The sequence below is a fragment of the Urocitellus parryii genome, chromosome 6, assembly GCF_045843805.1.
Source record: "Urocitellus parryii isolate mUroPar1 chromosome 6, mUroPar1.hap1, whole genome shotgun sequence".
NCBI lineage: Eukaryota > Metazoa > Chordata > Mammalia > Rodentia > Sciuridae > Urocitellus > Urocitellus parryii.
In genome coordinates, this window is record NC_135536.1 from 91,577,236 (window position 1) to 91,603,588 (window position 26,353).

General features: G+C 38.4%; 1 protein-coding gene across 1 annotated transcript in view; it reads right to left on the reverse strand.

The window, feature by feature from the left end:
• Positions 1–26,353, reverse strand: part of Spg11 (SPG11 vesicle trafficking associated, spatacsin) — a 76,900-nt gene that overhangs the window by 15,237 nt on the left and 35,310 nt on the right. Inside the window, exons 17-28 of the mRNA XM_026391025.2 lie at positions 25,069–25,175; positions 24,293–24,438; positions 22,674–22,835; positions 18,746–18,812; positions 13,053–13,218; positions 9,821–10,026; positions 9,194–9,302; positions 8,613–8,772; positions 7,830–8,102; positions 7,089–7,289; positions 6,053–6,160; positions 2,297–2,459 (exon numbers count right to left, since the gene is read on the reverse strand). Coding sequence (XP_026246810.2) covers positions 2,297–2,459; positions 6,053–6,160; positions 7,089–7,289; positions 7,830–8,102; positions 8,613–8,772; positions 9,194–9,302; positions 9,821–10,026; positions 13,053–13,218; positions 18,746–18,812; positions 22,674–22,835; positions 24,293–24,438; positions 25,069–25,175 — 1,868 coding nt within the window. The remainder of the gene's footprint in view (positions 1–2,296; positions 2,460–6,052; positions 6,161–7,088; positions 7,290–7,829; positions 8,103–8,612; positions 8,773–9,193; positions 9,303–9,820; positions 10,027–13,052; positions 13,219–18,745; positions 18,813–22,673; positions 22,836–24,292; positions 24,439–25,068; positions 25,176–26,353) is intronic.

Sequence of the window (26,353 nt, forward strand, 5' to 3'; positions counted from 1 at the left end):
TGCTATAGCATTTAAAAAGTTATGAAAAATCAAAAAATATATGTTTAAAGGAAAAATAAAAATTTATTTTTTACTCTGATTGATTAGCAGAAGCCATGGGGTAGGGGTAGTTCCTAAATGCGCCCCCCCAAAAAAAAAAGACTTCGCCTGCAAAATTCTAAACAGAAAAGTTTGGTTTAAATTGCTTGCCCTGTAGTAAGAATGTTACAAATTGGCATATGAATTCAATCTATGCATGTGGCTTTATATACTGGGCAGAGGTTGGGAATCTTAGATACAGTAGCAATGCAATAGCCTTGAGAAGATTTTAGCCATTTGCTCAGGCTAGTCCCATCTTTGAATTTTTCTCTTAACCTTCATCAAATTTGTCAAATTTCATCAAATCAGCCATCAAAAAAAAAAAAAATCAAACTTTATTTATTTAACGTGGTGCTGAGGATCAAACCCAGTCCTGCATACATGTGAGGCAAGCGCTCTACCACCAAGCCACAGCCCCAGCCCTCAGTCATTTTTTCATTCACTGCAGACAGACATCCTGGGGATCAAGACAAAGAATGTGCAGGGCAGTAGAAATTGCAGCTGGTCAAAAACCCAGGTTTGAATTTGGCACCCTGTATTCAGAATGGAACATCATTTGCTCCTCCTGACATCTATCTACTTAATAATGGAGACTCAGCTAAGGTTTTCCTAATGTCCCTGGAAATTATTATCCTAGTAAAACTAAGAATTTTCCAAAGGGCCGGAGGTGTAGCTCAGTGGTAGAACACTTGCCTAGAATGTATGAGGTCCTGAGTTTGATCCCCAAAGATTCAAAACTAACCAACCGTCAATTCTCTCACAATAATTTACGTGGCTCGGTTTGCTTCCACTCACAAATACTCTACGCAGAGCCTAATTATGTCCTCATATAGGGAGGGGAATGAGAAACATGCCATGTAGGCCATTTCCAATGCCAGTTGCTGGGCAATGGTCTGATATAAGCAGGTTATTGTGTAACCCTGCACAATAACCAATGTACAATATGGGCTTCCTGGGTTTCTTTGCTGCCATTGTGTAGTACACAGGCTTTGAAAGAACATATTTCTGTTCTCTTAAGCAGATACACGATACACACACACACATATATATACACACACACACATACACACACATGACACAAATATTCTATAAAAATAGAATATGAATAAAAGTATTATAGTAATGGATAACAATGTAGTCAATCCTTGTAATTATTAAAAGAAATTACAAATCATGGCAAATTACAGGAAATTCATTTCAGGAAAAATTAAATCACTACAGATCAATGAAAACATCTATCTGTTCATCTGGTCTGCACAGTACTGAAAAGTAATATTTTTATATGCACTGCATTTTGGAAACACTTCTTTCAGTCATCAAACCAAAAGCCTACAACACTTGTCACTGAGCCTAGCATTCTGCCAGTGTTCCGTGCAGACCTTAGCTTTCCAGTTGAATATCCATGAGTTTAAATGTGAAAATATAACCCTAGTAGTGAAACATTAGAATATAGTATAAAGGAACAAAATCATTCAACAAAAATTTGAAATTAAGTGATTGAGTAAAGTAGCATTTGTTTAATTCAGTCAGCAACAAGCTTAGAGAGTGCCAACATCTAGAGGAATTTATAATAAAATTAAGCATGATGTGTCTGAAATGTTCAAAATAACCCCACCCACCACCCCATACTGAGGGTTGAATCTAAGGATGCTCTACCACTGAGCTACAACCCCAGTTCTTTTTATATTTTATTTTGAGATAGGGTCTCACTAAGTTACCCAGGCTGGCCTCAAACTTGCCATCCTCTTGCCTTAGCCTCCTGAGTTGCTGCACTATTAGTGGGCGCCACCAAGTGTGACCTTCAAAATGAATCATGCATTCCTAAAACAGTGCTTGTGACCTTGAGCAATGATGACATGTTAAGGTTACTTGCCAGAGAGAACGGCACTGACACTTTAGTGTAAAGGCATACCAGGGGAAAATGCGGCTATTTGACAAACAGCTTAGAATAAGATGACTGGTTATATTACTACATTAGATGGCACTGTACTGAAACTTGAAGTTACCTGTAACCTCTTCACACATGAACCATAAATATAATGTTATACATCTTTTTATTTCCTGATTGCCCTCCTAAAATAATTTCAAGATTAAGGAAATTAACTTTTTTTTTTTTTTGGCAGTAGTGCTGGGGATTGAACCCAGGGCCAACTGAACTAAATCCCCAGCAATAAGGAAACTAATTTCTTAATAGCAAATTCAGGGTAAGAACTCTTACCATCAGAGAAGAGATGCTGTACTCCAACCAACAGCTGTAAGAGCTTCCCCAACTCGTATTGTGTCTGACACTGCTGTGGCATAAGCTTCAAAAGGAAACACACCTGATCCTTCAGCCATGTGGCAGGGATGATAGGGGGGACCCTAGGGGCCTTTGTGTAAAGCTGTGGGGGGAAAAAAGGAGAGGTGGGCTCAGGGAGATTGGCTCACAGGAATAACAAATCAAAACCTCCAAATTTGGAAATGTAAGCCAAGATACCCTAAAAAGTGACTTCCTATCAAAAAAGAAGATGCCTGCACCAGGTTCTTTCCAAATGGCAGGCAATGGTAATGGGGCTCAGAAGACAGGCAAAAACAAGCCCTCCTTAGCAGCTTTGCACTTTATCCCTTTATGGGAAGTTCCTATATAGAGCTGTGTGTATGAAAGTCAAGAGTTCTACAGAATTCAACACTAACTACGGAGTTCACTCCTAGAAGGTCCCCTCAGTGACTATCAAATTAATAGCCCTGTGAGTTGTTATAACCAGACATGTTTCCCTTGGCAGCTTCTTTAGAAAGGGATCTAGGCTTGCCCTCAAGTTCAAAAGATTTTGAATTCATATTATGAAGACTTCTTAGACTTGCTAACCATTGCTGAGCTGGTTCTACTACATACTTGGCTGGTACACAATATCTTTATTTTTTTATGTGGTGCTGAGAATCGAACCCAGTGCCTCACACATGCTAGGCAAGCGTTCTACCGCTGAGCCACAACCCTAGCCCCAGATGACATTTTCATTAAAGGATTTGCCTGGGTTTATATCATTTCGGTCATATGCTAAAAATATTAATGAGTCTAAGTAGCAGGCTGTATTTCTACAAGAAGGTGTGACAAAGATACCTAAGAAACTGCACCTGAGACTAAGGGGAGTGGTGTTTTCCCATATAATGCTTCTTTTGTCACTTCATTCCTGATTTTCATTTGGCCCGTAGGTTTGTATTATTTGAAAAAAAAATATGAAAGACTAATATTTGGTCCTTAGTCTAGCTTCATAATTCACTCTAGACTTACACAACATAATAAAAAAAATACTGGTATTTTTGTGTAATAAAGTCTTAACTCCCTGCTTTCAATAGATAGATAGATAGACAGACAGATAGATAGATAAGCACCAAAAACTTATAATTCATTAGGTCTGGATTAGGCCCTAATCTTGGTTGGAGATGTCTGCATACCTCTGACCACATTGTAAAAGTCACTCTAAAACATGCACTAATGCTTTTTGGCTGTGCCGTAGATTTTTAGAAGCACGTTATTCCCTTCAATGAAATGTCCAAGAATGCTAAGATCTTAAGGAATGCCTTCTAAAATCCTATATCAGGGCTGGGATTGTGGCTCAGCGGTAGAGCACTCACCTAGCATATGTGAGGCCCTGGGTATGATCCTCAGCAGCACATGAAAATAAATAAATAAAATAAAGGTAGTGCGTCTAACTAAAAAAAAAAAAAAAAAATCCTATATTACATTACTGCTCTCTCCTTATTGCTACCTAGAATTTTCTTCTCTACCCACTTCCCTACATCCTATGTGGTCTTACCTGACTATTTCTTTCTTTCTTTTTTGGTGGGGGAGGTGGGTGGAGGTGGTAACGGGGATTGAACAGAGCACTCAACCACTGAGCTATATCCCCAGCCCCCACCCCCTTTAAAATTTTTTTGTTTTTAGTTGTAGATGAACACAATACCTTTATTTATCTTTTCATGTGATGCTTAAGATCAAACCCAGGACCTCACACATGCTAGGTAAGCCCTCTACCACTGAACCACAGTCCCAGCCCCTCAGCTCTTTTTTTTTTTGAGAGAGAAATTTTTTTAATATTTATTTTTTAGTTTTCGGCAGACACAACATCTTTGTATGTGCTGCTGAGGATCGAACCCAGGCCGCACACATGTCAGGCATGCGTGCTACCGCTTGAGCCACATCCCCAGCCTCTCAACTCTTTTTTGTATTTTATTTAGAGACAAGGTCTGAGTTGCTTAGCACCTCGCCATTGCTGAGGCTGGCCTTGAACTTTCAATCCTCCTGCCTCAGTCACCTGAGCCTCTGGGATTACAGGCATGTGCCACAGCACTGTTTTTTTCCTTTCTTAACAAAAAAAAAATTGGGGGGGGGGGTTGGTACCAGGGATTGAACCCAGTGGTACTTACCACTGAGCCACATCCGCATCCTTTTTTATGTTTTATTTTGAGACAGGCTCTCCCTAAGTTGCTTTGGGTCTTGCTAAGTTGCTGAGGCTGTCTTTGAACTTGTGATCCTCCTGCTTCAGCCTCCCAAGCCACTGGGACTACAGGTATGTGCCATCATGTCCCACTCTTCCTCTCTTAAATTTTAATAGTGCTTACCTGATATCCTTTTTTTCTTGGGGAGGGGGGATTTTGCCCAGGTGAGCATCAAGTGATCAACCTGCCTCAGTCTCCTAAGTAGTTGGGACTACAGTCTACACCATTGAGCCTGGCTTACCCTCTACCTTAAAGGAAGATCATTCTACTTCTGGAGAGACTCAAATGGGATGACATGAGATGATAAAACACTAGAGTTGGCTTATTATTAGCTACTATCCCCACTTAGATTTTGTTACTACTTGTTTTCTACATCCCTTCTGGTGGGACTTTGATTCTCAGAAAAACCACATCTATTCTTGTGAGTGTCCTTATTAAAATCAGTTGGGATTAGGGCAGTAGTCCTTAGCTTTTACTTAATTAATTGTTTACCTTACTCTGTTGCAGATAGAATTGGTTAAAGGAAAAAAATAATGGAAGGAAAGGGCTGAAGCAAAGATGGGAGCAGATGCACACCTTCTCCAGGGGAGGCTAGGTAGTCAGGTGAGAATATGAAGGTACTTAGGAGGACCCTCCACAGAGAGTAATAGATTGAGGAAATTCACATGTCTAGTTCCTCTGATTTAAGAGCTCTAACCTTAGTCAAATATCTGACTCAGTATTTTCAAATATATAACCTTTATATCTTCATTACAATTTAAGACCAATATGACTCAGAAGAAAAGCCTGTACTATGGTTCTACCTGATGTATTTTTTGAGTGGAAGAGATAAATACTTTTGTCTCATGTACATAGAACTCTTTGGGGGTATAAAAGGCAGAAGTACTGCAAGCCCCCAACTAGAACTAAGACATATTACCCTCTTCCTTTCTTATAACTTTACAGAGTTAATAAGCTTGGCATGATAAACAGGCCCCAAACAAGCATCTAAAGAGGTAACCCCTGAAATTGACCATATATTTCAGAAACATTTAGACAGTGACTTCCAGAAGTATTGAAAGAAAACATTTTCTGTCACAGTGAATACAGCACACTTTCCCTCATCTGGAGAACATTAACAAGGCAGAAGAGCAACACTCAATACTCTGGAGCTATCCTGGATTGGCAAAAGGTGGCCCACATGCCACCACTCTCTTGTTTTGTGGGCAGAGCACAGACTATTAATCCTTTTCCCATTGAGCTTGGCTGCGCACCAGGATATCAATCACAGTAGTGCATTACATGAAACCTCCCTTCATGGCAACTGATGAGATAATATAAGAGAGCCCACTACAACTCCTGTCCTGGCTTCCCCATGTCTGGACTGGTGCAAACGATATAATTTGAATTACACCAAATAACCACTATCACCCTGCTACTCCATCCCAACTACCAGTAGACAACCAACAAACCAGCCAGTTTCAGATCAGTGAGAAAAAGCACTATAATTCCAACTTACAGTTTCAAGGTTCTTCTGGAACTCCAAAAGTTTAGCTTTGGCTTCCTTATAATTCTTGAAGAACAAACATAGTTCATACATCTCCATCATCAGGAGTAATGGGGAGTCCTTTGGAAAAGAGTTTAAAATCATAAAATCCTGACCTTGATATTTTCTCAGTGAAAAATGCCAACTAACAGGATGTTAGTTATAACAGGATGTTAGTAATAGCTTCATAGTAGAATTAAGTAATTTATGTGTGTGTATGTATGTCCCCCTCCCATACCAGGGATTGAATCCAGGGGCACTTAATCAATGAGCCACACCCCCAACCCTTTTTTATTTTTTTTATTTTGAGAGGAGGTCTAAGTTACTTAGGGCCTTGCTAGTTGCTGAGGCTAGCCTCAAACTTGCATTCTGTCTGCCTCAGTGCCCTGAACTCCTGGGATTACAGGTATGTGCCACCATGCCCAGCAAATCTGTGTGTGTGTTCAAGAAGGAAAGTTAAATTTATATTTCCTTTTCCTTTTGGATAACAGACACTAAGGCTGGGCACAATTAACAAATCCATTTTCTGTTTATTCTATATTTGATCTAATGCACATGGCAGAAAACACTCTACTAGTGATACCACAGTGTCTCCAACATACACTCCTGGACAATGGGCTTCCCTCCTCATCCCTCCATCACTTTCAGCAAGAGTTGCAGGGTCACAGGACAGGAGTTTGGGTGGGATCAGAAAGTAAGAGTTTGAACTATGAGTATGCCACATATTAAGGTATTATAAATTCTTGGATAACGTTACTTAGGTTCTATGAGCATTAGTTTACTAGTCTGTAAAATGAGGACACTACCACTTCATAATATCCTCACATATTATCTTTGTATTGAAATGTATAGTACTAAGAAAATGTATATAAAGCACTGTGCTAAATAAATGATAGGACTGGGGGTGCAGCTCAGTGGTAAAGTGCTTGCCTAGCATATGCAAGGACCTGGATTCAATCCCTAATACCACACAGAAAAAATAATAAAACAATAAAGTAACTCTTACTACCTTAAAGAAAAGCTGGAAAGCTCTGATGAGAATTTTGCTCTTCTGCCTTGTTAATAATGTTCTCCAGATGAAGGAAAGGTCCTCAAGGTCCCAGGTATGGTCCTCTATTGAGCCCTGAATGTGTCCCACTGCTTCAGCTGCAACACTGTCCTCCACAGAAGTAATGATCCAAACACAGAGACAAGGAATAGCACTGGCATCCTGCCATTGGAAAGAAATTTTCAAAATAAAATAACGGGGCCTGCATTACCTAACATGTACAAATGCTACAGATGGATATTTCCTATTTAGCAAAAGTCACCAAATTAGTTTGAAAGATTTACAAATGTAACAAACTCTAATGAACAATTAAAGAACTATTAATAAAATACCATGCAAAATGAGGAAGACCAAAAGGCCAAGAAGACAGAAAAAGAGTTAGAATGCTCTTCACTGATATGCCAATAACTATGAATCATGTCCCCCTTCTCTGCTACACAAGGTGCTAAAGAAGCAGTGGTAGTCTGTCTACCAAAGTGTCTGCTAGAAAGTCAATACTGCCAGTTCACTGAATGTCAAGGTACAAGGAAGTGAACAAATGTCCCAAAGCCCGAGCTGCAGAAGCACAAAAAAATTTCAGTGATCTTGGAAACATGCTGGAGACTGTCATCATCACAAAACTCTGATTACCAGTGTTCCTTGTCCCATGTTACTTTTTTTATTGTTCTCTAGGTCTTAATTTAAGCTTCTCATAATCTTCACCTGAATACATGAAGCTAGGACACTGAGGATAGGAGCCTGCTGCTTCAATGCTTCAGCCAAGAGCCAGCGCCAGGAATCTGGCTCCTCTGAGCACTGGAGCAGAGTTTCAAAGAAATTAGTCATCTCTTCTTTATTTTTCTGGAGTTCCTGGGGGCACTGGTTGCAGACTTGATCACTGTCCACTATAGAACTGGACACTGATGGAAAGTTCTCAAAAGCCAACTTTAAGTGGTCTTGAAGAATTGGGCTGAAGTACTGGAGAAGGGACTTCACCTGGAAAGCATATTAGATGATTAAAACAAGAAAACCAACTTTCAGGGGCTGGGGTTGTGGCTCAGTGGTTGAGCGCTCGCCTCACACTTGCGAGACCCAGGTTCGATACTCAGCACCACATAAAAATACATAAGTAAAATAAAGGTATTGTGTCCAACTACAACTAAAAAATAAAAAAAAGGAAAACCAACTTTCAGTTTCAGGTAAAGCTGAACAACTTATATAAAAGTGTATGCAAAATTATTCTCTCTCACCCTAAACTCTATCAGAGGTAATCATACAATTTTACAAAGCTGTCTGTTGCCTTTTGAGTAAAATTTCATACTCGATCTGGAGTAAACACTCTTTAGCATTAATGACTAGTCCATTCTCTGATGCCAACCCACTGAACTCTTAGTAAAAACCAATATCATATCAAACAAAAGCCAATATCTACACAATAAAAGAATACCATCTTCTAAGAAGCGTTCCAATTTCCTCTTGAGTTAATAGCCAACAATCATGACTTACCTCCTCTGGTTTGAAGTTATGGAGTTGGCTGTGAATAATAAACTGCAGCCAATCATTTGCTTGGGCACATTCTCGAAGGTAAGATGTGCTCAGTCTTATATTATGGAGCCTGCAGAATTGTATCACTAATGCCCACTGGCTGCTAGATTCACTGGATAATCTATAATCAGAATTAGGAATGGGATGGTAGAGGAAAAAAAAATCTTATTAAAATCTAGCATTAGTCTGAAACTGGAAAATTAGTAAAAAAATAAAATAAATGCAATCACAGTGTACTTTCTAAAGTTTTTAGAACTGGAGATGTAGCTCATGTTTAGCATGTGTGCATCCCTGGGTTCAATCCCTAATGCTACAAAAAAAGAAATGCCAATATTTATTGGGTATGAAGCACCTCTTCATCTCTAAAGAGGAAATCACCATTGGCAAGTTAAATCCATTCTCCATTTATTTAGTGTACGCTATATGCCAAATGAGTAAAAAATCAGGTATAGGGGGATTTTAGTGAAAATACCAAATGTACTAAATGATTAGGTCAACAAAGGTTGGCACAGTTTATTAGAAAAGAGGTTGCAAACACAAACCTCTTCATTTCATGCTGCTGAATGTTATTCCATGTACCTTCTTCTAAGAGAACAAGCAATTCTTCTAAGGTGGCCTTTTCATCATCTGCCAGTTTAGATAGTTTTTCAGCTATAAGAAATATACACACAAAAAAAGTATGAGCTAGGCATGGTGGCACATGCCTGTAATCCCAATTGCTCAGGAGGCTGAAGCAGGAGGATCATTTGGGCCCAGAAGTTTCAAGCCAGCCTGGGCAAAACACACCCACACACATACACACATACACACACACACACCCATATATTTATATAAAATAACATTTATTTATATATTTTATTTATATGTGTATGTGTAGATATATATATCTGCATTATCTCTCTCTCTCTCTCTCTCTCTCTCTCTCTCTATATATATATATATATATATATATATATATATATATATATGAAATACAGGCAGCTCCTATTGAAGGTATGTGAAAGGATGATATATATACACACACCCTGACTCAAAAAAAAAAAAAAATAGAAAAACAGCTGAGGATGTGGCTCAGTGCTAAAAATGTCTGTGGGTTGAATCCCTGGTACCAATAAATAAACAAGCCAACAAATAAATAAAATCAGCCCCATAAAGAAAAAGAGCTATACCTAAAGACTCTCTGATAAAGCAGTACTGAGCATCTTCATTTCTATACTTGTAGCTTAAAATTATATTGGCTACTTTCATATCAACTCTGAGCTTGAGGCTGTCAAGGCCAAGCAATTCCAAGAAACACACACAGGCAGCTCCTATTGAAGGTATGTGGAAGGACGAGAGCCCTAAGACATAGGCCTCCTTGCCTACTTGCTGGATCCTGAAAAAGAAAGGAACTGAAATTACTTAAGCACATAAAATCTATCTCACCAGGAAAAGCAAATGGAATTACACTGGTAACACTACAGTGCCAGACATGTGATTTTTTGACCCCCACCTTTCCCTTTTTGCACCCCTTGTGCACATTCACTTGGGTTTTAAGTAACTTTTTAGTTGTCTTCTTTCTTCATAGTTCCCATACCCTTCGGTATATCTTTCCCTACTCAGTTCACACTACTCTTGCTTCCAACTTCACCCAGAAAACAGCAGAACTTCAAAAACCTATCAACTTGTGATCTTATTGATTATGAGTATGTACCCAAACTACCAAAAAAAAATTAATAGCACTTGAAGTTTGACATTTTGAAGCACATTTCAGAAGACTCAAATAAATGCACTGTGTGTGTGGAAAATGTTCTGGAAAGATGCACATGACATTATCAACCATGTTTACTACTGGAATGGGAGATTTGAGGGACTTCTTTCATTTTCATTTTTCTGAACTACTTAACTTGCCGTAAAAAATGTATTCCTTGCCAGGTGCTGTGGCGCACACCTGTAATCCCAGTAGCTCCAGAGCCTGAGGCATGAGGATTGCTATTCAAAGCCAGCTTCAGCAAAAGCAAGGTGCTGGGCTGGGGGTGTGGCTCAAGCGGCAGCGCGCTCGCTTGGCATGCGTGCGGCCCAGGTTCGATCCTCAGCACCACATACCAACAAAGATGTTATGTCTGCCGAGAACTAAAAAATAAATATTAAAAATTCTCTCTCTCTCTCCCTCTCCTCTCTCTCTCTCTTAAAAAAAAAAAAAAAGCAAAAGCAAGGTGCTAAGCAACTCAGTGAGACCCTGTCTAAATAAAACAAAAAATATGGCTGGGGATGTGGGTCAGTGGTCGAGTGCCCCCAAGTTCAATTCTAGTACTGAAAAAAAAAAAAAAAGGCATTTGTTAAGTATCAAACCAAAAAGAAAAATCTATATTTAGCTGATTATATTGAATACATTGTCCAATTCTTTTTTGGCGGGGTTGGGGTGGTACTGAGGATTGAACTCAGGGGCACTTGACCACTGAGCCACATCCCCAGCCCTATTTTGTATTTTATTTAGAGATGGGGTGTCACTGAGTTGCTTAGCGCCTCACTGTCGCTGAGGCTGGCATTGAACTTTCCATCCTCCTGCCTCAGCCTCTCAAGCCACTGGGATTACAGGTATGCACCACTGCACCCGGCACATCACCCAATTCTGTACTTAATAAAAGTGAATTATATTGGGCTGGGGCTCAGTGACAGAGCACTTGCCTAGTATGTGTGAGGCATTGAGTTCAATCCTTAGCACCACATAAAAATAAAGGAATTCTGTTCATCTACAAGTTCAAAAAATATTTTTAAAAAGTGAATAACATAAGATCTTAATATACAAACTTCATATCTCATATTAGAATTCTTCTAGAGTAACTGCTAACACTCAACAAGCTCCCATATAATTTTAAAATAAATCTACCTTTTAAGATATATTTTTATCTTTTTCCCCATTAACAAAAATCAGACACTAAGTGCCAAAAACTTGGTACACCAAGAAAAGCACAGTGAGCCAGGCATAATGATGCAAACCTGTAGGAGGCTGATGCTGGAGGATCACAAGATTAAGGCTTATTTGGCTTTTAGGGAGCAACATAATGAGACCCTGTACCAAAATTAAAATTTTAATAATAAAAAAAAGGGCTGGCAATGTAGCTCAGTGATAAAGCACCATCCCTGGGGTTCAATCCCCAGTAAATGCAAAAACAAACACACACAACAAAGTAAATCATTGTCCAAAAATAAACATTGTTGCCAGATGCAGTGGCACATGCCTGTAATCCCAATAATTTGGGAGGCTGAAACAAGAGAACTGCAAGTTTAAGACCATCCTCAGCAATTTAGACCCTGTCTCAAAAAGTGCTGGGGATGTGGCTCAGTGGTTAAACACACCTGGGTATCACTGGTAACAAAACAAAACAAAAAAAGTAATCATTGTTGCTAGGTACAGTGGTGCACTCCTGTAATCCCAGGGGCTCAGGAGGCTGAGGCAGGAGGATCTCGAGTTCAAAGCCAAGCCTCAGCAAAAGCAAGGTGCTAAGCAACTCAGAGACCCTGTCACTAAATAAAATACACAATAGGGCTGGAGATGTGGCTCCATGGCCACATGCCCTCGAGTTTAATCCCCAGTACCTCCCATCCCCCCAAAAAACACAATGTTAACTGTGGTATGTTTCTAGTATTTTTTAAAAATAATTTGTTATTTGTAGATGAACAGAATACCTTTATTTTATTTATTTTTATGTGGTGCTGAGGATTTATGTGGTGCCTCACACATGCTAGATGAGTGCTATACCCGAGCCACAACCCCAGCCCAGTTTCTAGTACTTTTAAAAATGTATTTGTAAAATACATAGATGTGCCTCTTTTTGTTTGTTTTTACAGTATTGGGGATAGAAACCAGGTGTGCTCAACCACAAAGCTACATCCCAGACTTTTTTTTTTTAATTTTTAATTGTAGATGGACAGAGTACCTTTTATTTATTTATGTGGTGCTGAGGCTTGAACTCTGTGCCCCACACATGCAAGACAAGTGCTCTACCACTGAACCACAACCAAAGCCCCCCCAGTCCTTTTTTTTTTTTTTTTTTTTTTTTTTTTTTTGGTGGGGGACGGGGTACTGGGGATTGAACTCAGGGGCACTCAGCCACTGAATGACATCCCCAGCCCTGTTTTATATTTTATTTAGAGATGGGGGTCTCACCAAATTGCTTAGAACCTTGCAATTGCTGAGGATGGGTTTGAACTCACGATTCTCCACTGGGATTACAAGTGAGCGCCACTGCATCTGGCCCTCCAGTCCTTTGGGGACAGGGTCTCACCAGGTTGCTAAAGTTGGCATCAAACGTGGTTATCATCTTGCCTCAGCCTCCTGAATCACTGGGATTATAAGTGTGGGCTGCTGCATATGGCAAATATGTGTTTTAGAGTACAAATTAAGTTTTAAATACTCACAGCTGTTTGGGATTCTTGCTCTTGATTAACTCTTGGACCAGAAAGGTACCAAATGCAAAAGATGGGCGTCCGTGAAGTAAGTAGTAAGTAAAATTCAGATGTTCCACTATAGCATATTTATTCACCAGGTCAGGGCTAGAAAAATGAGGGAGATGACTTGATGCATCTGGGGGAGAAAGTGATGCAATATTAATTCTTTGCACTTCATCATGTTTAATTTCAGATTTGCATACGGAAAGTTTAATTCTCTTTTTGTAGATACTGGGAATTGAACCCAGGGCCTCACACATGCTACATAAGTGTACTACCACTGAGCAACATCCCAGTTCTATTTATTTATTTATTTATTCATTCATTCATATATACATATATACATACATACATACATCAATTAACCCACTTATTATAAGCTAGAGATGTCTCATGGCAGAGCTTTTACTGGTCTTTCAATTCCTTAAGCCTTCTGATGGCAGACTTGACTATGACTGCAGAAGTAGTATTGTAGATCCAGGTGCCACCATTCACAGTTTTCATGCAGAAATCATAGTGCCAGAACCCACAGTCTGTCTTTTCATTGTGGTTTTGACACAAAAGGAGCAGTGTACTTTGTGTGCTATAATGTACATTATATCTCTACACATATTCACCCTACAAAACTGCAACTGTGTACCTTTTGACCCACATCTTTCCATTCCCCACTACCAGTAACCATACTGTTTTTATACATTCAGTGTTTTCCTTCTCTTCAGATGATACACACAAGTGAGATCATGCAATATTTATCTTTCTGTGTCTGGCTTATTTCACTTAGCAAAATGTCCTCTAGGTTCACCCATGTTGTCGGAAAAGATAGGATCTCTTTATTCAAGACCAAATAATGTGTGCACGTGGGTTTGTATGCTGCAATTACTTTCATCATTCATCTACAAATAGACATTTCGATTTTGTTTCTAGAAGTTGGCTATTACGAATAACACTGCAATGAAAATGGAAGTGTATATATCTTTATGAGGTGGTAATTTAATTTCTTTTGGGTACATACCTAGAAGGGGAATTGCTGGGACATGTCAAGTTTTATTTTAACTTCTTTTTTTTTTTTTTTTTAAAGAGAGTGAGAGAGGGGAGAGAGAGAGAGAATTTTTAATATTTATTTTTTAGTTCTCGGCGGACACAACATCTTTGTTGGTATGTGGTGCTGAGGATTGAACCCGGACCGCACGCATGCCAGGCGAGCGCACTACCGCTTGAGCCACATCCCAGCCCCATTATTTTAACTTCTTTAAGAAAACCTCAAATCTGGGCACTGTGGCCCATGCAACTCAAGAGGTCGAGACAGGAGGGTCACAGGTTCATCAGCAATTTAGCCAGAACTTCAGCAACTCAGTGAGACCCTATCTCAAAATATAAAAAGGGCTGGGGATATAACTTAGTAGTAAAGCACCCCAGATTCAATCCCCAGTACAAAACAAACAAACAACAACAACAAAAAAAAAAAACAGGGAAAAACAAATAAACAAAAAAACCTCTCCAAACTGTTTTACACAGTGGATGCCATCAACATATAGCTCCATCAACAGGGGACAAGGGTTCCCTTTTCTCTACTCCATTGTTAATACTTGTAATCTCTCATGTTTTTGATTAAAAAAAAAAATCCTAACAGGTGTGATATTGTATCTCACTGTAGCTTTAATTTGCATTTCCCTGATGATTAGTGATGGTGAGAACCTTTTCATATACATTTGACCCATTATGTTTTCTTCAGAATAATGTCTGTTCTCATCTTTTGTCCATTTTTTCTTTTTTTGGGGGGTGGGGTGGGGGGACCAGGGAATAAACTCGGGGCACTCAGCCCCTGAGCCACATCCCCAGTCCTGTTTTTTATTTAGAGAGAGGGTCTCACTGAGTGGCTTAATGCTTCAATTTTGGGGAGGTTGGCTTTGAACTCGTGATCTTCCTGTCTGAGCCTCCCGAACCGCTGAGGTTACAGGCATGCACCAGCACACCCAGCCTGCTTATTTTTAATTGATTTATTGTTTTACTATTGGGTTGTGTGAGCTTCTTATGTATTTTGGGTATTAACCCCTTATTAGATATATGAGGACTGGAAGCAAATATTTTCTTCCAATCTGTAGGATGACATATCATTTTACTGATTGTTTCTTTGGCTGTGCTTCTTTGGCTGTGCAGAAGCTTTTTTTTTTTTTTTTTTGTACCAGTGAATGAACTCAGGGGCACTTAACCACTGAGCCACATCCACTCAGGGGTACTTAACCACTGAGCTATATCCCCAGTCCTTTTTATGATTTGTTTTGAGACAGGGTCTTGCTTAGTTGCTGAGGTTGGCTTTGAACTTTGCAATCCTCCTGCCTCAGCCTCCTGAGCCACCAGGATTACAGGCGTGTGCCACTGCACCCAGCTTTGTTTCAGGTCTTAATATGTAGATCTTTAATCCATTTTGAGTTTATTTTGTATATGGTTGAAGACAAGGATCCAGTTTCATTTCTTTGCATGTGCATACCCAGCATTTCCAACACCATTTATTGAAGAGACAATCCTTTCCTCAGGGTGTTTTTCTTAGTGTCCTTGTCAATACTTAGTTATCATATACCCTTATTTATGGGCTTTCTATTCTGTCCTATTTTCCTATGTGTCTTTTTTTTAACACTTATTTTTTAGTTCTAGGTGGACACAATGCCTTTATCTTATTTTATGTGGTGCTGAGTGCCTCGCGCATGCTAGGTGGGCGCTCTACCTCTAAGCCCCAGCCCTTTATGTGTCTGTTTTTAAGGCCAACAGTATACTGTTTTGATTTCTACAGCTTTGTAGATTCTGAGATCAGGTATAGTGATGCTCCAGCTTTGTTCTTTTTGTTTAAGCTTGCTACAGCTCTTCAGAGGTCTTCTGAGGTTCCATATAACTCACAATGGCAAAGATTGTTTTTTTTTTCCATTTCTGTGAAAAATGTCACTGGAATTTGGGTAAGAATTTCAGTGAATCTACAGATTGCTTTGGGTAGTGTGAACATTTTTTTTAAAACTTTATTTATTTATTTATTTTTGAGAGAGAGAGAGAGAGAGAGAGAGAGAGAGAGAGAGAGAGAGAGATTTTGTAATATTTATTTATTTTTTAGTTTTCGGCGGACACAACATCTTTGTTTGTATGTGGTGCTGAGGATAGAACCCAGGCTGCATGCATGCCAGGTGAGCTCGCTACCACTTAAGCCATATCCCCAGTCCTAGTGTGAACATTTTAATAATAATCTTTCAATCCATGAACACAGGATACCTCTACTTACTTGCATCTTCAATTTGTTTCACCAATGTTATAATCTAATATGTGCAGATCTTCCACCTCTTTGGTTGAGCTTAGTCCTAAGCTGTTGCTGTTTTTAATGTTTTGGAAATGGGACCCTTGCATTTCTTTTTCAGATAGTTTGTCATTAGTGTATCAAAATACTACTGTTTTTGTATACTGATTTTGTATTCTGTACCTTTACTGAACTTGTTTATTAGCTCTAACATTTTTGGTGGAATATTTAGGGTTTTCTACATACAAAAGCATGTCCTCTACAAAAACACTGACAATTTATTTCCTTCTTTTTTTTTTTTGAGTGGTCCTAGTGCAAGGGCACTCTACAAATGAGATATACTCCAGCCAATTATTATTGAGACAGTATTTTGCTGAATTGTTGAGGCTGGCCTCAAATTTGTAATCCTCCTATCTCCACTTCCCAAGTCATGGGATTATACATGTGTGCCACTGCACCTGACCTAACTTCTTCTTTTCTGCTTTGGGTACCTCTCATTCTTTTCTTCGCTCTAGATAAGACTTCTAGTACTATGTTGAACAGAGATGATGAGAGCAAGCATCCTTGTTTTCTTCATGATCTTAGATGAAAAGCTTTCGACTGTGGCTATTGGCTTCTCTTATGTAGCATTTATTACGTCATATATGGCCTTACTTCTAGGCTTAATTTGTTGAGAATTTTTATCATGAAAAGATGTTGAATATTATCAAATGATTTTTCTGAATTTATTGATGGTCATATAATTTTTATTCTTCAGTCTATTCATGTGGTCTATCACATTTATTGATTTGCGTATGTTAAGCCATCTTTGTAGCTGCTTTAATTCTCTATTTGGTACTTTGGTACTCTATTTATCCTTTAGTTTCACAATGGCAATTCCTTTACCTTCTCTGTTCTGCTCTAGTACTGAGTACAATATCAATATCCCAGAAGAAGTCAAGATACCAGCTATGTAACAGAGTTAACATCATTAAAATAGGACAGGGGATTTTACCTCTCTCTAGAATATTAGGGTACCTTCATTTCATAACACAGCAATTGCTACTTTTATGGGCACCCAACGAATAATTATTGAGCATCTACTATAGGCCTGGAACTTCACTGGGCTTAAGCACAGATAAATTAAATATATCAAAATTTGAATTTATAAAACAAGATACCTTAGAAAATTCATTTTTATGTACGTAAATACCTTGACATATATCTGAGCTATGTCAAATATTTATGAGGTGCTTCCATGTGCAAAACACTAATCTAAGAGTATACAGAGGCATCACATATTAAAAGTTAGCCCTACAGGCTAGAGTCATGGCTCAGTGGTAGAGTGCTTGCCTAGCATGTGTGAGGCGCTAGTTTCGATGCTCAGCACCACATAAAATAAATAAAGGTATTGTGTCCACCTACAACTAAAAAATAAAAAAAATTAAAGTTATCCTAAATGCAAAAGTAAAAGAAATAGAAAAAAAACTGAGTTTAAGAACAGCACACATGCCTGGAGCAGTGGTACATGCCTATAATCCCAGTGGCTTGGGAGGCTGGGGCAGGAGGATCACGAGTTCAAAGCCAGCCTCCGCAAAAAGTGAGGCACTAAGCAACTCAGAAGACCCTGTCTCTAAATAAAATACAAAATAGGACAGGGGATGTGACTCAGTAGTTGAGTGCCTGAGTTCAAACCCCAGTACCAAAAAAAAAAAAATAAAACACAGCATACAGGTATGAACATTGTACTGGTGTGACTCTGCACCCTGTACAGCCAAAGGAATGAGAAGTTGTGCTCCATTTCTGTGCATTCTACGGTCATGGATAATTAATTAGAACATATTAATTAATCAGAACAAATTAATAATAATAATTTTAAAAGAACACCACAAAATTCAAATTCTCATGGATTACAGAGGATAGCAATGTGATACAACTGGTACTTACTATGTGACACCTTTATAAATGCTTTGTCTCCCTTAATTCTGACAGTAACATTAAGTGGGTGTTGTTATTAGCTTTATTTCATGGGGATGAAGAAAGGTTAAATCATTTGCTCAAGGTCATATAGCTATTATAGAGCTAGAATTTACTTACTGCTAGAACCAAGAGTACTTATGTTTATGATACTATACTGCAAACAAAGAGGGATTTTTGGAAATGGAGAAATATATACAGATAGGTACATATTACATTTCCCAACAAGTACAGCCCTAGTAGCCTAACAAATTAACTTTTAACTCACGATAGATTATCAATTAGTCTACTGGAAAGTGTTTTCTAATGAAATGTGCCTTTGTTTTTTAAAACAAAGCAGTACAAAAATGGTTTGGCTTTACATATATTAACTTCTATCATCAATACTGCTAAAATGCTTCTAAAGGAAGAAGTATTCATGATGACTTACCTCCTATGGCTAGTGTGTTAGCAGACTGCCAGCCAAACAATCTGCTAGGATCAAAGGGTGACAATGACTGAAAAAGGAAAAAAATAATTCAAGTTAGAAGGTCACTGATTGTAAAATAAGTAAGACATGATGGCGCACACCTGTAATACCAGCAACTTGAGAGGTTGAGACAGGAGGATTGCAAGTTCAAGACTGGCCTCAGCAACTTATTGAGAGCCTATCTCAAAATAAAAAATGCTGGCAATGTAGCTCAGTGGTAAAGTACCCCTGGATTCAATCCCCAGTACCAAAAAATAAATAAATAAAATAAGTAATCACAATGATATATGCAAGGCTTTCAGAGGCAATCTGCTTCCCTTCTCCAGGGAAATTTAAAAACTTATAACTCAATGGTAAAGCACTTGTCCTGTGTTTGATCCCCAGTACCAAAGGAAAAAGAAAGAAAGAAAGAAAAAACTACCTGTACATAAATTGTTTGGAAATAGCTAAAAAGAATGAGACAGCTTTCTATTTTAATAAAAATAATATGTGCCTTTTAAAGATTCCTCTTAGTTCAAGAGACATTTCCAAAGTCTACTCTCTTGGCAGAAGCAGCATCAATTATAATATAACATGGACATTAGAAATGTTTTTGGAATCAAAAGGCAAGAGGCTGGGCTTGGTGGTTTGGGAGGCTAGGACAGGAGGATCTGTGTTCCAGGCCAGCCTCTGCAACTTGGCAAGACCCTGTCTCAAAATAAAAAATGAAAAGGACTGGGAATGTAGCTCAGTAGTAAAGCACTCCTAAGTTAAATCCTCAAAATAAGGCAAGAGGACTTCAGGCTAGAAAATATTACCACATAAACATGATGAGATATATTAAGGGTAGGGAAGGAAAGGAAAAAGTAAGATGACTAGGATCAATGGTTGAAGGAATATGAAGACCACATCATCAACAAAGAAAAAGTGGTGGACTAAGGTCAAGATGGTTAGAAAAGGGTTGGCAGAAGGGAGTAGTGGGTGGAATCTGTCAGGCCAAAGATTTAGTAGTCTATGAATAGATGGTGGAAAGGATCAGGAAAAAATAAGCTAATGATCAGAATTTGATAACTAAGGAAAGAGCAACTTTAAATGAAGGAAGGAATAAGTTAACACACTGTACCACCTAAGTGACCTAGATGAATTTCTACCCACTATAATCTGGTTATCCTCAAAAACAGGATGCCTGTAGGACAGAAGTTCCTCTTTTTTTTTTCTAAAAATTTTTTTAAGTGTAGATAGCCACAATATCTTTATTTATTTTTATGTGATGTTGAGAATCAAACCCAGGGCTGGGGATATGGCTCAAGCGGTAGCGCGCTTGCCTGGCATGCGTGCGGCCCGGGTTCGATCCTCAGCACCACATACCAACAAAGATGTTGTGTCCGCCGAGAACTAAAAAATAAATATTAAAAATTCTCTCTCTCTCTCTCTCTCTCTCTCTCTCTCCTCTCTCACTCTCTTAAAAAAAAAAAAAAAAAAAAAAGAGAATCAAACCCAGTGCCTCACATGTGTGAGGCGGGCGCTCTACCACTGAGCTACAGCCCCAGCCCCAGCCGTTCCTCTTTAACCTAGCCAGATGAAACTAAATGGACCTAAGATGGCTGCCAGAGTAATTGCCAGACAACCTCTGACTTCATTATAATCCATCTGCATGCTAAATATTTAGCACATTCCCTCCAGTACTAAGACAGTTGACAATTGCCATGATGATGACCAGAAAGGATTATAAAAGGAGTGAAAAGAGGGCTGGGATTGTGGCTCAGCGGTAGAGCACTTGCCTAGCACGTGCGAGGCCCTGGGTTCAATTCTCAGTACCACATATAAATAAATAAAATAAAGGTATTGTGTCTAGCTACAGCTAAAAAAAATATATTAAAAAAATAAATAAAAGGAATGAAAAGAGGAAAATTTTCACTCATTTCCCTTTGTTAGCCCATCCCTCCCCTCATTTCATTTACCCCATTATCTATAACTTTCAGACCCCCAATGAGTTGAGAAGCCAATCAGTGAGCCTCTCTGCTTCTCTTATTACAGGCTAAGAATAAGTCTTTCTTTACCACTCAATGGCATTCAGTCTTGTTATTGGTTCCACAATTCCAAGAAGAAAAAAGGACCCAGAATTTGGGGTCAAAATTGGTAACCATAATTTTTCTAAAATAGCACTAAAGAATTCTATCAGTCTAGCCAGATATGGTGGTGCATGCCTGTAATCCCAGCAGCTCACAAAGCTGAGGCAGGCGGATCATAAGTTCAAAGTCAGCCTCAGCAATTTAGAGGCCCTAAGGAACTTCAAAAGATGCTGTCTCAATCAATCAATCAATCAATCAATCAGGCTGGGGATGTGACTCAGTGGTTAAGCACCACTGGGTTCAATTCCTAGTATCCCCCTCAAAAAAATCTTCAATTTAACAAAGAACCACGTGAAATCATTTATGTTTTAACTGACTCAAACCACTTCATGTAGTGAAACTATGCTTTCATATAATCTATTTGTAGTGCTACTCGTAAGTGCTGGTCTGCAATAAGACCCTTGCACCAGAATGTAAATCCGGCATACTGCTTCTTTCTTCAGGAAAGTCTGGCTACAGCTTACAATTAGACATTAGACAAGTGTTGGTGATAACAGACTTATGTTCTGACACAGGATCCAAATTTTGTCACAATCCAACAACAAGAGATCTCTTGGACTAGCACCAGTCTATGAACCACACTTTAAAAAAAAAAAATTATTCTTAAGTTTTAGGTGGACACAATATCTTTATTTTACATTTATGTGGTGCTGAGGATCGAACCCAGTGCCTCATGCATGCTGAACTACACACTTTTGATAAACACCAGTCCATCTCCTAAGAATTCTTCATATTAGAGTAAGAGAGATTTTGTACCTTTATAGAATTATAAAGCTTATGTTGGACTGAAGACCAACATATTTGAGAATATGAATATCAGAGGGAAAAAAAGAAAAAACCTTTTGAACTGAGCTAGAACAGATGTTCTTAATTGAGATCCCAGTATGTGAATCCTTTTTAAATATAAACAAAACTATAGGCTTTATGTGTAATTTTTCTGGGTATAGGGTTCATAGCTCTCTCACATTCTGAAAAATGTTAAGAAGCTCAAAGAGCTCTGATTCATTGAAAAGAAAATGTTAGATAGTTTTCACTGTTAAAACCTCCGGGGTGGTTTCTGCCCTTCTAGTACTGAGAATTGAACCCAGGGGCGACCTACCACTGAACTGCACTCTCAGCCCTTTTACTTTTTGAGACAGGGTCTCAATTGCTAATGCTGGCCTAGAATTTATGGAACCTCCTATCTCAGGTTTCCACATAGCTTGGGATTAAAAGCTTGAGCTACCATGCAAGGTTAATGGAGCAGCTTTTTATGAAAGCAGTGGATGGGTATTCTAGTCAATTGTTTGCTCTTTGCCACCTCTCCTGCTTTTCTTTATATTGCAAGAAACATGCATTTCCCAAGCATTATCATTTGGCTACCAGGGTAAGTATAGCCAGAAGAGATACTGTGGGAGACTCAAGAGAGATGAAACCAAAATGTTTTTACCCTGCTTTTTTTTTCTATGAGCATCTCCAAGTTTCTAGTTTTATCCTCTATGTTCCCAGCTCCCATTAGGTAGTCTAGTTGTGAGTTTAGATCTGAGAGATAGCTTCAGATTCTTAGTTCTAACAAAACCACTTTCTTGCACTGTTCTATCAGCCTCAGAGATGCTGACTGCTTCCTCACTTGTTGATTTTTGAGTTGCCTTAACTGTCACATTTGGTTTCTCCCTTCTGCTTCATCTTGTGTAAGTTTGTTCTTATGCTGAATGCCATCCACCTGAAAGTAGTGTTTTCTGTTTTCCTGGCTGAACCCTGACTGATACATGTAAACACCGGCTCCCTAAATACCATACCTGAATGAGGTGGTAGAGTGTAATATCGGCTGGCAGGACACTAGGAGAAATGCATTGCGGGAAGAGAGCAGTTTTTAGCTTTGGATAAGGAGTTAAGGCCATCTTTAGTAGCTGGGGATCCACTTTCTTCAAACTGTTTTCATTTTCTTCTTTCTGAACAACCTAAATAAAAAGATGGCAGTTACATTCCTTTCTCAAAACTTTAATCTCTTTTTTCACAAGAATTCTATAAAACACAACTAGCTTGAGAAGATTTGTGGTAGTGAAAAATAACTTTGGTAAACAAGTCACATAGATTAACAGTTCTAGTTCTGGTTCCAAGACAAACTAGCTGTATGACATTGGACCACATACTTAATATAAGGCCTTAGTTTCCTCATCTGCAAAATTATGAAGCTGAGCTAAATTAGTTATTTTCAAACTATATGTTGTTTAAAATATTTAAATTCAGCCAGGTATGGAGGTATACACCTGTAATCCCTGGAACAAAGAAGGTTGGGGGTAGGAGGATTGCAAATTCAATGCCAGCCTGAGCAACTTAGTGAGATCCTGTCTCAAAATGAAAAAGAGCTGGCAGTGTAGCTCAGTGGGGTTCAAGCACCCTTAGGTTTAATCAATCCCAGCACAACACACACAAAAATTAAATATTTAAATTCAATATTCAGTAGTAAACACTAAAAAAAATTGTAGTTGTAGATTGTCAGCATGCCTTTATTTTATTTATTTTTGTATGCAGTGCTAAGGATTGAACCCAGTGCCTCATACATGCTAGGCAAGTGCTCTGCCACTGAACCCAAGTCCCAGCCCCAGCCCTGAGTAGTAAATATTTTTAAAGTCTTAGACTACTAGAGTAGATGATTCCCAGGTCCTTCCTCCTCAGCTCTAAAGTTATTTATGATTAATTTTGACAGGTTATTAAAAACAGGCATAAATAACTTAGCCATATAACCACAATCTAAGAGAGGTTGTATTAAATTAAACCAGTATCAGTAAGAAACTCCTAAAGATAAGATGTTTGACAGCATTCTTAAGTTCTCCCTAATCAGGCACACTTTAATATTAAAAAGGAAAGGATGAGCAAGTTCTTCTGGGTACCATAAAAGAGTTTATATGGGTACCTAAAGATTATGATTTTTTTACTTTGCTAAAAGGGCAAATAGAGAATAATTTCCAAGCCACAAATCTACATCATACTTATTCCCAGAGAAGCAATCAGACCCTGATTCTATTCTGAAAATAATCTCAGAGTTATACAAAACATATTAAATGGAGGCTAGAGATGTAGCTCAGTGGTAGAGTGCTTGCCTAGCATATTCAAGGCCCGAGGTTCAATCCCTGGTACCACCACACACACACACACAAACACACACACACACAAAAAAAAGCCACTAAAGGAGGAAAAAAAAAATCTCTACAACACATTAGTTCCATTAATTCCAAGATATTTTAAGCTATTATACAAAATTTTTAAATTCACCCATTTTATGCTCTTTAATGAAACATCTGAAAATGTTTATATTTCAATGTCAACTGAGATCAAGACAATCCATAGATATTTCTGAATTTCAAATCAGTACAATTTTGTCATAACAGGCAAACAATAGGCTGTCCATCCATACCTGGCTGACCCCCCCAGGAGCATACATCATAGTAGCAAGGGCCAGGAGAGTATGTCCTTCCAATAGCATACTGCTTACACCTGCCCGATTGGTGGGAATCAAAATTTGAGCATTTGCAAGGCTAGCCTGGAAGATCAGTTTGGGATCTGAAAAATAAAAGGGTTTCTTGTTATATCCTTAGCACTATCATAAAGTTAGGTACTCAACAAATATTTTTCAGATGAATGAAATACAATATAGACTGGGTATGAAAAAAAAGTGCAAAGAAAACAACTGGAATAAAATACATTAAAATACTATCAGTACTTACCTATGTGTGATTACCTTTTTACATACTTAGGCCACCTACCCATGGAGGAGGTGTTAATTGTCTGTATCTCACAATTTATTCATTTTTTTATTTTGGTACTGGGGATTAAACCCTGGGGTGCTTAACTACTGAGCCCTTTTTATTTTTTGAGACGGGATCTTGCTAAATTGCTGAGGCTGACTTTGAACTTGTGATCCTCCTGCCTCCCGAACTGCCTGGATTATAGGTGTGCACCACCATGTCTTTTTGTTGTTGTTGTTGTTATATATGACAGCAGAATGCATTACAATTCATAATACACATATAGAGCACAATTTTTCATATCTCTGGTTGTACACTTTTTTTTTTAAAACAATGAACACATTTATTACTTTATAATAAAGCTGCACCCAAACCCAAAACCAAAAATCTACAATAGACCAGTTATTTATCTAAAGAAAATTTTTGTAATACAGTGTACACACACCTGTTAAATTACTGGAAACTTGTCGACACTGAACTAAAAATTCAAACCAAGGGTGAGCTTCATATAATTCTTTCTTTTCCAAATAAGAACAATTTTCAGGACTAAGTCTGCATTAAGGGGGGAAAAAACAAATCTGGTTAGCATGCAGCATAAGACAGTTATAACCATGTTTGCTCAAGAGATAACCAATATTAGAAAAAAGAATCCTGGAATTACAAAGTTAGTATACTACAAAATAAATACTTCCACTCTTGCCTTGTATTTTATATACTTTTTATGATCTAAAAGTAGAGAATATTTTAGAGACAATATTCACTACCTTGATCAAATTTTACCAACTCTGCAAAAAACCTGAGATCTTACACTTTAAAATACTTAATATTTTATTGGTTTTTACTAAGAAAACTTTTAAAAACTTTTCATCCTGTTTTCCCCTTGCCACCCCACTCCGCACTCCCCCCCTGGGGATGAAGCAGGGACACTTTACCTCTAAACCACATCCGCAGTCCATTTTATTTACTTATTTTAAAATTTTGAGACAGGGTCTCAACAAAGTCTATAAGGCTGGCCTCTGAGACTTTGCATCCTGGGCACAGAGGTGCATACCTATAATTTTCCTGCCTCAACCTCCCAAGGTGCTGGGATTATAGGCATGCATAACTGTGCCCAGCCTTTTTGTCATTTTTAAAACAAAAAGTTTTCAAAAACCTTTACATAAATACAGAGATGCTAAAACTGAGGAGTTAAGGTTCAGAATATGTATTTTGAAAATATGGCTCTTAGCAAAGCATAGGGGCGCATGCCTGTAATCCCAGTGATTCAGAGGTTGATGCCAGCCCCAGCAACTTAGTGAGATCCTGTCTCAAAATAAAAAATAAAAAGCACTGGGGATGTGGTGGAGCACCCCTGGGATCAATTCCCAGGCCACAAAAAAAAAAAAAAAAAAAGAAAATATGACTCTCAAATTTGTTCTTTTTTCATAGCAGTTTTGGAGAATCACTTCTGTGTGTGAGTAAGCCTCCATGATACAAACCTGGACTACATTCTCTATTCAAACTTCTAGTGTTTACTACATAAAGTTTAAGAAAAACAACAAACCAACAAGTCTCTATTAGAGTAGAAGTGTGGACTCTAGAATCAAAGTAAACAGAATTAAATCTGGGTCTGCCCTTACTAGTTATGTGTCTTAGGTAAAAAATACTTAAGTTTCAAAGCCTCCGTATTTCCTTACTTGTAAAATGGAGATGGGGGTAACCACTACAGAGTTTTTGTGAAGATGAAATGA